The sequence below is a fragment of the Hevea brasiliensis genome, chromosome 14 (genome assembly GCF_030052815.1).
Source record: "Hevea brasiliensis isolate MT/VB/25A 57/8 chromosome 14, ASM3005281v1, whole genome shotgun sequence".
NCBI lineage: Eukaryota > Viridiplantae > Streptophyta > Magnoliopsida > Malpighiales > Euphorbiaceae > Hevea > Hevea brasiliensis.
Window position 1 is genome coordinate 23,262,073 of NC_079506.1, and position 13,626 is coordinate 23,275,698.

Sequence of the window (13,626 nt, forward strand, 5' to 3'; positions counted from 1 at the left end):
CAATAATTATATTTGTGTTCGTATTCATGTCAACACAACACAAAATGAACACGAGCCACCAACCCGAATAGCCACCTATCGAACAGTACAACAAACTTTATAGCTTATACGTGTGTAAATTGATCTAACCCTGTTGGTTCTTGTTGTCTGAAATGATATTTTATCCTAGTCGGTCCAATATTTTTTTCCTTTATAAAAAAAAAATACATATCATTTATTCAACAATGGTTAGTTCAGCTGGCCAGTTGGCAAAGAAAGAAGTCCCTCTTCTATTTTTATTAACCATGGTTCAACTTCATTGGAGACTATGAGATTATTTATTCTAAATATATCAGGTTGATACGAAGGAGTGTACTCTCAAGACATTTAGGGAGAGGACTTAATTTCCGTACACAAATAAAAAAAAAAGTGACATTCAATTAATAAAATAGCCATACATCTACCATTAAGAATATTGATACCGACAAATTATGATATAACCCTACGACATAAGAAAAATCTCCGAAAACCTACAGAGGATCACATGGCTATTGAATTGTTTTCTTGTCTCAACATCTAGTAGAGACATTACAATTGTTATAGTCTTTTAAGATATCACATTTATGCCACAAAATTGATCAACAATTATCCCAAACCAACAGACACCTTCCCATGGAAAATATAAAAATAAAATCCATAAAAGAGAAGAGGACAGCTACATGGCAAATCAACTCCTCATAGAAGGAGAAAAGTAAAACCAAAAACTCCACAGAATGCAAAAAATAAAAAATAAAATGTTGGAGAAGACATTGAAGGTCTTATTTAATTATGGTAAGCTTCAAGCGCTCGGCCCTTTGGTTAAGAAGCATCTCATATGAGAAGTAATTTTTTAGTCTCTTATGGATAGAGGAATTGTTGAGTTTGTTGGAACTGAAGAGGAAAATAACTGCAGCACGATATGGGGAATGAAAGTGAATTGAAGTAACTTTGATAATTTAAGAGGCAGCTTCATACCAGCTCATGATATAAGTACTTTAATTCCCCATGCAATATTGCATTTTTCTTTCGCTTCAGTTCCACCAAAAACTTGACAATTTACTTAACCATATTTGTATGGTAAAATATGTCTTCCATTATAGGATGCTTCTTGAAGTACAGGGTATGCACTATGAGTCTTTGATAAAATAAAACAAAAGAGAAAGTAGCCTAAATTAAAGAGAAAAATAACATAAACTAAGAAGAAAACAACAGATATGACTTTTATTGGAAAATAACTTCAATTACATGAATATAATTCTCCAATAATGCTAAGATGCTATGTTCTTTCATAAGAATAGACAAACAAATAAGAATGCATCATATTTTATTAGAAGGCCACACTTAAGAAATTAAGCAATTAGATATGCTCGTTGGTACGAGGGGAGAAGAATTAACCACATCAATATCCTTCTTTTTTTTTTTTTTGCAGTGGATAGAAATTTCTGTAATAGCGCTTTTAAGATTCTTTCTACACACATATATCTATAATTATACTGTAATTACAAGATTAGCCAGTAGTCAGTATCCTGGCTTAAACTGCCCTATATAAATTTTCTTTCTTGTGTTCTGCATTTGATAAGACATTTAATTTGTTGCAAAGATGTAATAAATTGACAATATTCTATACTTTTACTCCTTTCTTTGCCTGGCGAGTGATTGCTTCAAAGTTAAAATGAAGGGAAGAACCTGTTAAGGTTGTAAGGCAGTGAATAGAACTCTTCACTCCTAACGTCTTGATCAAAATTTCTGAACTTCCTCCACCAGTGCCTACCGCTGTCTCGCCGGGTCGAGCTGTGCCTCAGACTGTGAGTGAGGTCCAAGAAGAATGCAACCATAATTGACACTGTTGCCGGAGATGAGAAAATCACTTGCATTATGTTGTTGAACTGCAAGCAATAAAGAAAAGCAGAACTTCTTAAGAGGATGAACATCAATTTCTGTCATGTAAATTGATACAATTATTATACCACAGAATTTGCAGCAATTCAAACGTGCATACCCAGGTGGCACCAGTGTGAACAGGGCCACGTCCAGATATTAAAAGATATTCATTGAAGTATTGTGGCACAGAGAGGCCCATGAAGAGAGAAAAGCCAAGGATAAACTTTGTCCTGAAGCTATTCAGGTTGCAGAACTGGAGAAATCCAAGACCAGCTGAACCTGCTCATGCCACAAGTATATCACAATAAAGTTAATTTAAATTGTTACCTTTCAAAGTGATTAATTAAACAGTTGGACAACAGAGCATGCCTGACCAGAATATGTTACGGTACTCACTGAATTTTTTTTTTTTTCAGCAATAAGTTTCTCAACTAATCAACTTGTTCCTCAATTTAGTTATGGTGATACCACACTCAAAATAGAATGCAGCCGCATTATTGACCAAGATTTAAGTAAGGGATGCTTACAAACATAAGCGAAGAGGACACAGTACAGAGCTGCCATAATTGGCAAGGGTATGGAAGCAAGAAGAGCCCCAAATTTTCCTGTTAGAGATGATTCATGACACCATTAGAGCAACCAATGATTGAACAGAATTATAAACATTTTGCTAAGGTCCTAATCTCAACATTGTTTAAGAAGAAATGTAAAATAAAACCAAAAAGTACAATAGAGAATTATCAATGATCAGTAGTTAAGACAAAACAGAAAGATCATAATATAGAATACTGCACCTAATACAGAAAAGAAAAGCATAAAGCCTGCTGATATTTGAACAACTCTCCGACTTCCAACTCGTGTTAATCCCAAAAGACCAGCATTTTCACTACAAGTACACAAGGAATTATCATAACACAACATTAGCAGAAGAAAATATTATGATTAGAATGTCCATTAACTCAATATGCTAAACCATTTAAGCCTTTCAGCACTTTTATTCATCAGCCTATGTGATTGACAACAAAACTTGAATGGACAACAGAATTTTTTCCAATTCATTTGCAATCTAAAAAGCAATACACAGATTTTATTCTTAAACTGTCTTCAAAAGGATGGTTGTAGACTTGTAGTTTAATACAAGTAAAAAAATAAATAAATAAAAAATAAAAATAAAACCTGTTTTTTTCTCCTTTTCTCACCAGAACGCCACAATATATAAAGTAGATTGAAAAAACCTCGAAGCTGGTTTAAGATTTTTTCAAGTTAATTATCATGCATTAAGTATAATCAAATGAAGTTCAGAGTAGCAGACATCATCTAAAAATTATCTTCTACAACGAGAAGGAAACATCCAACTTCAAAAGTTCAAAGTCGTTACACTGAAGCAGTGGAGCCACTTCCTGTACCAAAACCTGCAGCCAGCAATGTTCCAATTCCCTGGATATTTAGAAGTCAAAAAGGTGTTAGAGAAATCAAAACCAGCAATTATGGAATGTAAGAGATCCTAAAAAGAATGATAATAGAACACCCTAGGATCATTCATTACCAGCCATCCAATACCACGGCTGAGTACAGAAGGTGGTATTGGAGTAGCACTGCCATATCTTGATGCTGCAATGATTGTTCCACTAGACTGCAAACAATAATTGAAAAAAAGAATAATAATAAGATAGATAAGCAAGTAATAAGGTACTAGCTAGAAACCTTTTGGAAAGATACAAGTAGTTATAAAGGCAGAACATGAACAAAGGACCCTATAATTCAAGGCATTCAAACAATTATATCCAGCTTTCACTTTGTTGACCTTCACAAGACTAAGAGCTTTGAGATTGCTCCAGAAATAAGTTGTCACAAAACAAAACTTTGAAATGGCATCTTCTCTAGTGTGTCTGGCTAATTTTGTTGTAAGTGATGTTAAAACAATAAGAACCACAAGCATATTTTAGAACCAGTCACATCCTCGATTTCAGGAAAAAATGAAACACGCAGATGATTATATTGAGCATCCTTTTTGATGACTACTTACAACAGAGACCCTTTCCTGACCTTCATAAAGCATAAAGCTGCACTAGAACTTGAATTAGACATTGGTAGAAGTAAGAGGTGAAGAAATACTCTTGAAAAAATTTACCTCAACAACAGCAACAAAACAAGCAGCCATCATTGCAAAAGTATCACCAGCATCAAAAGTAGGACCTCCCCATTGAAACGGATATGGAACTCTTATCCTGCACACAGAGTGAAGTAAAATATTAATTAATGTCATTGATTTTCGCTCGAGATAGTGTATAAGCTTAAAATATAATAATAAATCAACAAACTAATAGCAGTAGAATACAATGATAAAGGTAAGTGTCTCTCTTTCTGATGTAGGACACCAATCACCACATTCTGAACTACAAATAATATCCTAAAGTTAATGAGAGGAGTATAGTTAATTATTTTATGGTAATCTCAAAATTAAAAATGTGTGATAATGAAAAAGCATATGCTTTCAAATCTAAATGCATCGATGAAGTTGTCAGGCATATAATGACAAGCCGTTCAGCAGCAAATTCTACTTCATCATATCGTAGAAAAACAGAAATTAGATAAAAGAAATGATGAGCAATAATCCTGCATTGCAGCTGTTTTTTTCAACTTCGCTCTTGTTGACAATTACTTTAAGAAGCCTTCTTTTTGGTATACATTATAGGTGTATTATATCCACATAGTAAAAAATAATAATAATAATAATAAATAAATAAATAAATAAATAAATTAGTAGTTCACTCCATGCTGTGCTTTTTAGTTATTAGTTGCAGTACATTAGCCACTGGATTTAGGAAAGAGCATGACACATTGCAGATTGCAGGAAACAATAAAATGTGTACAGCTGTACATTATTAGTAAAGAGATGCATTAAAATGAACCAAAGCTCAGTTCTTTTATTTGAGCTCACCAAGGAGCAGCACTAAGTAGCCCAGAACGATCAGTGCGGCAACTAATTTGTGTGTTTGGAGGTTTATTATCATATGCACCAGCTACTGTCAAAATTTCTGCAAAAACCCATACAACTGCAACGGAGAATAGGACTGCAAATCGAGCCAGTATGATTCCTTTTGATTTCATCATATGAGGAAGAAACTGCAACAGCATTGGTTATAATCAAGATGAAAAAACGTAATAAAAATAGGTCAATTATTTCCAAAAATTAAGGATACACAATAAACATAGGCGATTCATAGTCCTACTAAATCAGCAAGCATTAATAGCAAAAGGGTAGAATAGAAACATTAAATGAAGCCCAGAACTTTATCTCCATCCTAAGACCCAGTCTGGGAGGTAATTCATAGTTCCTCACCAGACCAGATTACCATTTATAATGTCAGTTGAAGCAAAGTATGAATGCAAATAATGTCACTCTCACCTGAGATAAGAAGACCACTAAAAACAATGCTGGAAGTCCAATTTCAATACATTTCGCCAGCTAGAAGCATCAACAGAAAATATTATACAAGTTAATTTTCAAATTGAAGAAAATGAAGCACTAGAACATATAGTTCCATACAAAATTGTTTCATCAGTAAAACAAACGATTTAAAAAATCTAGAGAATCAGGCAGCAAAGATCAGAATGAACCATCTGTTCATATAATCGACAATGGCAAACAGAGAAAATAAATCACAGAAAAGGTGTTATATAGAAGCAAGGAGTTAATACAAAAAAGCTCAGTTTATATCATCAGATTCGTTAGCCTGACGAAAATAGTTGTTAATTGAAAATGATTGTCGATATTAAATAAAATAAAAAGGACATGAAGTCATTTTATCTTCCCTAATAAGTGCACTTCTCACCAACAAGGCGAAAAGAAAATGTTTACAGAATTGTTGTGAAGCATTTAAAGACTCGTCCTCATGTCTGCTTAAAAGTTCTGGTCAGTGACAATTCAAAGTTTCAAACAAATATTTTTTCTCCTTTTTCCAAACTGAACATGTTTTGGAATTATCTTGCACTTGTGACTTCGATTTTTACATAGGCAACTAAAACTCGTTGTTCAAGAAGTTTTAGCAGTCTTACTTGTGGAAATCCATGTGCATAAAGCCCAAGTCCAGTGAGAGTCACAGGTGGAACAATAGCAAGAGGGCTAAGCAATCTACAAAAGACATCCGAAAATGAAAGCAAGCAGATGATGGATAAAGAAATCTTAAATCCATTACAACAACTTACCTTGAAAAAATTCTCCAAAACCCAAAGAAACCAATAACCATTTGAAGGATCGAGGCAATGATAAGTGCTCCTTGTATGGCTCTCATGGATTGTTTAAACCTCTAAAACCACAAAGGAGAGTAATACAACGATCATCAACACAAAAATGCATTAAAACATCGATTAACCAATTTTAAACTAAATCTTCACTTCCCTAGTATTATTTTCAAAATACTAGTAAATTTTAAGCATAAGCATTCTCTTCCATCTTCTTCAAGACCCAATGCAACAACAAAAAAACAAAATAAAATAAAAATCATAGCATTCAGTAAACCAACCTGATGAGGACTGAGAAATGCGTTGTTATTATTGTTGTTATTGTTAATAGACAAAATAATGGCGATGGCAGGGATAATGAAAGCATAGGATCCTCCAAACACCACTGGAAGTCGAGTGCCAAACCAAGTCTGCAAGAGCGTGTTTATTCCAGCAACAAAAAGCAATGTGCTTATCAGCTCAGCCTTCTCCACCTAATACCAAAACGGGAATAATCAATTCAAAAAGAAATCATATAAACACGAATCTGAAATTATGACAATTCTGCTATATAAAAGTATTGCACCGCATTACATTGCCACCACCCATCAAAGGGACGAGTATGGAAGGAATGATCACAGTAGTTCCAAGCATCACTAGGTAGTGCTGAAATCCTAAAGCGATGGCCTCAGCTGCAATCAATGGGGAAAGTTTTATTAAAAATTAATTTTTGCACAGGAATTTATTATTAATTTGACCATTACAATTCACCATTAATACTCAACCAATGCCTCAAAGGAATAATTTTTTTGAAGGATGTCATAATACGAAGTCAAATAGGTAATTTTTCTTCTTCATAAAAATTTGAGCCGTTGCCATTATAGATTTCATTATTCTACCTATGAAAACGTTACATCAAGTGTGATCTAAAGAACATTTATTTGGAAGCAATATGATCAGAACCAACCAGTGAGCCAAAATTAAATATGCAGATGGCACAAAAAGGAAAATTATACATCTTCTACACAAATTTTTTAAGAAAGAAAACGCAACGCAGTAATTTTTACATGGAAAAGCTCTGTTTGGTTAATGGGAAAATGCAGGAAAACAAGATCATAACTGTAAATAAGTTGCTTAAACCCCAAGAAATCGAACCTTTTTTTCTGATAGAAGACTTGGATAATTTTCTTTATTTAACTTAAAACGGTAAAAATATACAGAGTCCACTAGCTGATTGGGGAAGGAGAATAAAATTAAAGAATTGAAAACTTTTCGTTCATTTTTCTGTTCTTTAGCTTCCCTAACCTTTCTTGGCTACCAAACAGAATCTATAAAACCGATGATCATTTCATTGATCAGCATTCATCAATATTTCCAAATTTGTCAAAAAATAACATGTAATACAAGTAGTAGAATTAAAAATATATATATAAAAAGAGAGAGAGAGAGAAAATGAAGGAATCGACAATAGAAAATCGCGAAGTAATCGGAATTGCATCAATAGGACAAATACACATCTGAGAAAACAAAGCATTAAAAAAAGCGCGGGAAATCCGTCAACAGTGAACGAATCATTTGAACAAAGAGAATCCAAGTGGTAAATTTTTTAGCTAAGCCAAAACACAGCAGAAAAACAAAAATGGAGACTGATAGTGATAAGAGAGAGAGAGTATACGCCATGAAGGAGAGCTGGAAACGCAGAAGTCGACACCAGGGAGTTGATCCTTAATGGGAAAAGGTGCAAACTCGTCGACCTTGGCACCGGCACCGGCACCGGCACCACCACCGGCACCCGCACCGGGACCACCGCCTCCAAGTCCAACTGCCATTGTGAGTTTGTAAAAGCGTACAAGGCTGTGTGGTTTCAGTCAGGTTTTGGCAAGAGCTAACAATTTGCAAAGAAAAGTTTATAATGGGAAGCAAATCCAAAATTCAAATACACTCTCTGTGAGTAGTCAAGAGAAGAAAAGGAGAAGAAGGCGCGCGTTAGGCGGTGACTGTTATGACTAAGAGATGCATGAGACGTACATTTTCCTTCCTGTCTCCAGCTACCTCTCTCTCTCTCTCTCTCTCTCTCTCTCTCTCTCTCGTGGAATTTTTAGACCGTACAGAATATTTTTTTGTTTATATTTTTAATTTATTATGTAAATTATTTCAGAAATTTTATTTTAATCTAAAAATTAAAAACGTCAAGAAGTTCTAGAAATTAGATTTATTTTTTTATTTCAATTAAGAAATTAATAAAATTAATTCATAAATTTTAATTTTTAATTAAATTAAAATTTTAAATTAATTTAAATAAAAAATTAAAAATAAATTAAATATTGACGAAATTGAACGTTGTACTTTTTTTAATAATTAGCGATCATTAATTACAATAAAAGAAGTTATTGTAATAAAAAAACAATCATATATGAATAAAATACAATATAATTTTTTTTTTCTTCATTGGACTTGATTGAATTTAAATTCAAATTCAAATCTTATAATTTTAAAAATAATTTTAATATCATTAATTAACTAATATTAATAAATACAAAGTAATGTGATGCGAGGTTAAGGATGTAGGATAGCCTGATTTGGTTCAATACATATTGATAGTGTCAAGTTTGAGTCTTTATTTTTTAAATATTTTTACTAAATAAGGACATGAAGGATGTAAATAGTTAAGAGTATAACAAAATTAGGAAATTATCTGTGTTAATGTACGTGAATATTAATAATTTTAAATTTTTTAATTTTAATATAGAAAAATAATATAATGTAATTTTTTATTTTTAATTATTAATTTTAATATTTTATAAAAAATTGTTCTAACTGAACTTTTAACTTCATTTTTCAATCTATGACCATACATGAGATTCAACCATAATATTACTATTAACATTTTCAAATTTACATTTTAATACCCATAATTATTGACAACAATGATTTTTTTTTTTATAAAAAAAGTAAATTCATTAAAGAGTAAAATAAGTGTAAGATCCATGACTCATATACAAGAGATAAATCTGATCCCTAATCTAAATAATCCAAATTCAAATAAAAGGAGAATGACACCTGATAATACTGTAAAAGAAAATATCACATGTTAAACTTTTAAAAATATCTTTCTGTTTCACATATATATATATATATATATATATATATATATATTTCTCAATTTCACAACCATGCTTAAGTATAAGAATTATTATTGCTTCCCCAGGTACAAAACCTATACAGAAAAGGTAAAATAAAAAAAAATAAAAAACCCATTTTTATATTTAAAATTTAAATTAACAAAATTAAGACATACTTTTTATTATATAATTTATCAATTATTATTGAATTTATTCAAGTTCCAATAAATATGAAAAAAAAATAAAGTCAATGGAGTATGGTTTGGTATACAAAGCAACAACTTTTTAGAATTATTTATATATTTATTTTAGGTTCTGATGACAAGTCTATGCCACGTTAAGTGTCTTCATTAGGAATTATTAATACCACCATGCTTTATTTACAATTAGATATATTTATAATTTATTTTTTATAATATAATTTTAATTTTTTTACTAATTTTAAGGCATAATTCTTAAATTTTTATACGAATGAAATAATAAAAATTTTAAAAATATTAAAAAAGAAATTTATAAAAATTTAAGAGTTAAAATAAATCATAATTATTTAATACTCTAGTCACACTGAAAAATTAGTATTAAATTGTTTAAATTGAAGCAATTAATAATGTTGTTAGTAGTGGAGCTGTCTATTTGTTGTTGATCGGCTAAATCCTAAACGCCAAACATTTGTTTATTTATTTAATTGTTTTACTGTAACACGAACTTATATATATATATATATATATATATTATAGAAAAATTAATTTATTTTTTAAGGGAAAGAAATGTTAATTTGTTGATTAAAAAAATATAATTTTATATATATAGATTGGAGGACAATTGAGTTAACAAGGACATTTTCACAGATATGGTTGGCCTATAACCATCAAACCATGGAAAATAAATAAAATTATATTGTAATTAAAGAAAAGGTAACTAAAGAGAATGAATAACCTTTTTATAACTATTTATGTTGAATTCACGGTTAATTATTTTATAAGAACTATGAGCATGAAGGTTTCGGTTTAAGTTTTAATGTCAATTTTGATTTAACTCTTTTTTATATGATTTTGATGACATTTTATGATTTAGATTTTTTCTAAAATTTATTAACTTTTAAATGAAAAAAATGTGATTTTGTTTTGAAATCAAATATATTAAATTTCAGGAGAGTATTTGATAAATTACAATTTAATTCATTTTAATTTTAACTTATATAAGTGATTAGGTTATTTTACACATCCAAATGACTAACCAAATCAATGTTGCAATCTAACCACTTATATTTACCCTTTTATATTTATACTTTCCTGATGTGGGATTTATAATCTCAACAAAATAGATTTATTTTGGTCTAGTTTAATCATGATTAAGTTAATAATAGTTTTAATCAATTTTAATTTTATTTTTTTAAGGAAAAATAACTTTTATTAACCAGAACGGAAAATATAGCTTTAAAATTACAGTAAGAGAAGAAGATTCTGAACTAGCCTCTGAACTAGCTAGTTTGCTGATCTAGCTATGGTGGCTAGCAAATGGGCGACAGAGTTCACAAATCTCCTTACAATCACTAAAGAACATTCACTTAGCTCATCTAGTACAAGCTTACAATCATTAACTACAAAACAAAAGAAGACATATCTGTAAACCTTTGAACAGATTAAACAAGAATGTAACACCCACTACTTTTTGATGTTGCAATTTTCTGTCATGGATGGGAAATTCTTGTAAAACTTAGGGTTTCACGGACAAGGGAAATAGTGGTAAGTTCTATATATATGATATGATTTGTTAAAGGTGCATTCAAGAGTGCAAACGTTTTATTTGTTTTGGCCAAGAAAGTTTTACATGTTGTTTTTGGGCAAAAGGAACTTTGGCAACTAGAGGTTGGACTTTCGACAGCCGAAATCCTTTTCACTGATCAAATGTCCTTTTGGATATAATGGATTCCGACAGCAGAAAGCTGGGCTTTTGGTAGCTAAAAGTCTCCTTAACAATAGGGGTATATAGCCCATTTCAGTTCAGATTTTAAAGAAAATTGTTTTACTTATTTCTCTCTCTCTCAACTACTATTGCATGCAAAAGAATTTTCGTTGAAAATTCTTGGATTTGAGAGCTTGAATACCTGATCTTGGTTGGGGAGCTCAAGAATTCAAGAATTGTTGAAGAATTCTCAAACCTCTTTCTCAATCTCGAGTCAAAAGGAGAAAGGTATTTTTTTTTTCTTTTCTTTTGTTTTTCAGGATGGCTTTGGGTATGTACACATGGGTAAGAGATAGCAATTAGTTTTGCATGTGACTTTTGTGTAGTTTTAAACTTTTAATTTCGAGAAGGTGGTTGCATGTATGAGGGTCTTAATTTGACTGCAAGGATACGTTTTGTTTTGAGCTTTTTCTTGATAAGTCTAAGAAGTCTATAAACATGAATTGATTAGTTTTTGAAGAAGATTACGTTAATTGAGTTCATTGGATGATTTGTATTTTGATGTTTTTGAAGGAAGTTTGAGAAAACTTAAAATTTCACCCCTTGATTGGATGAACGTGTTTCTTTTAGGTTTTCAAGTTGGTAGAGGTCTTATGTATGTGTTTGTATGGTTGGATCATGTTTAGAGAGCCTTGAGATGGGTTTTTGAAGTTTTGAGAGCAAGTTGCGACAGAATTTAAACTTAGGAATTCTAGAAATTCCTAAGTTTGGCTGTCAAAGACCATTACTTCGATAGCCAAAGTGGCTACAGTTTCTCTAGAGATTTTCAGGTTCAGTTGCCAAAACCCAGGACTTCGGTAGCTACAGTCGCCACTGCCCAAATAAGGCATTTCAAGTTTAAGACTTGGCAGCTGAAATCCCATACTTTGGCAACCGAAGTTGGTTTTGCTAGCCTTATTTTCCTCTTTGTTCTAAGGCTCCAAACTTGTTTTTATGATCCAACAGGATCTAAAATAAGATATTTAGCATGTGTATAGAGTTGTGAGCTCCGAATAACTCTTTAGAGTCTGATATCTATAGGATCAGACTTGAGAAACTCCGGGAGCTAAGGATCGAAGGATAACTACCATTCGTGTTAGGTGGTAGATAGGCTACAAGAGGTGTGTAACACTAACCCTAATTAATGAAACTTATGTAATTAAAATCATAATCATCTACATGTATCATAGCATTATTTATTAAGATGTATGTATCTAAAACACGAAAATGTTGTATTTTTGCATAATTATTGTTGATGTTGATGGACTTTTGATGACCCACTAATTTCCCCCATGATACAGTTATGATATATGTTTATGATCATGCATGATAGGATATGAGATGATGTGGTAAGACTAAGTAAGGCCTGATAAGCCCCTGACTCACTATGTTTTAAGCGGAAGTCTTGAGGAGCTTCTGTATGAGCTGAGCACATTCGAATTGTTATATATTTAAGTGGAAGTCCTAAGGAGCCTCTATATGAGCTGGACACATTGAATATGGGAAAACACTAGTTACAAGTTCATCTTACATAAAATGTTTGTGATATGAAAAACTCATGTGATTGATGCATTACATATGTATGAAACAAAAAATTTATGTTTGGTTAGTTTACTCACTGAGCTCTTTGAAGCTTATCCCTTTTCCTTAACCCCGGAAGCAGAGTTACAGGAATAAATGTGTCTTCTGGGAGAGCTAGTAACAAGAGAAGCTTTAGCAAGTTATGTGTATGATGAGTTTAAAGAATGGGCATATAAATTTTTATAGTTAGATATTGTGCTTGGTTGTAAAGAATTTTACTAAGTTTTGTTTAAGTTTAAGATATGTAAGAATGATACCTTAACCTTTAAAGCATCCTCATTGGATAGTTATACATGTATGAGAGAATTACATTTTAGCATGTATAAATGAAATGAAAGGGTTCAAATTCTGAGCTAGTTTAAAAGAAAAAAAAAATGATGTATGCCCTAATGTAATTGCTAAAGTGTGATTGTCTATGAGTTGCTTAGGCTTTGGTTCATTTGGAATGATTTATGTTTCACAGGTTTGGGCTTGAAACAAATTCTGACAGTCTTAAGTTGACTTATTCTCTAGCGCCAACAACGGCTCTAGAATTTTCCCCTTGCCTCTAGCTACCTTTCTATCCCTCTCTTCTGGAATTTGTAGACCGTGTAGAATAATTTTTACCTTAAAGCTATAATTTTGCCAATTTTTAATTTTTTTATTTAAGTTATTTTAGAAATTTTATTTTAAACATATTTTAGTCTAAAAATTAAGAAATTCAAGAAATTAAATTTATTTTTTTATTTAAACTAAAAAATTAATAAATTTAGTCTATAAATTTTAATTTTAGTTAAATTGAGCTTTTAAATTAATTTAAAAAATTAAAAATAAACTAAATTAAGCTTTCTCAATAAATAAATGCCAAAATTCAACC

At 31.3% G+C, this 13,626-nt stretch overlaps 1 protein-coding gene across 2 annotated transcripts; it reads right to left on the reverse strand.

Annotated features, from left to right (window-relative positions):
* Positions 1-1,313: 1,313 nt before the first annotated feature.
* LOC110650669 (nucleobase-ascorbate transporter 4) lies at positions 1,314-8,170 on the reverse strand. 2 transcript variants are annotated; one of them, XM_021805754.2, is made up of 14 exons: positions 7,799-8,166; positions 6,718-6,815; positions 6,426-6,617; positions 6,109-6,209; positions 5,959-6,034; positions 5,309-5,368; positions 4,841-5,025; positions 4,031-4,127; positions 3,446-3,532; positions 3,278-3,336; positions 2,694-2,785; positions 2,427-2,504; positions 2,018-2,178; positions 1,314-1,904 (listed from the first exon to the last, which is right to left on the reverse strand). In XM_021805754.2, the coding sequence occupies exons 1-14, from the start codon at positions 7,950-7,952 to the stop codon at positions 1,686-1,688; spliced, it is 1,659 nt and encodes a 552-aa protein (XP_021661446.2). In that variant the 5' UTR covers positions 7,953-8,166; the 3' UTR covers positions 1,314-1,685. The 2 variants fall into 2 exon arrangements, with proteins under 2 accessions (XP_021661446.2, XP_021661448.2); XM_021805756.2 differs by having other exon boundaries at positions 1,750-1,904; positions 1,986-2,178; positions 7,799-8,170.
* Positions 8,171-13,626: the final 5,456 nt, after the last annotated feature.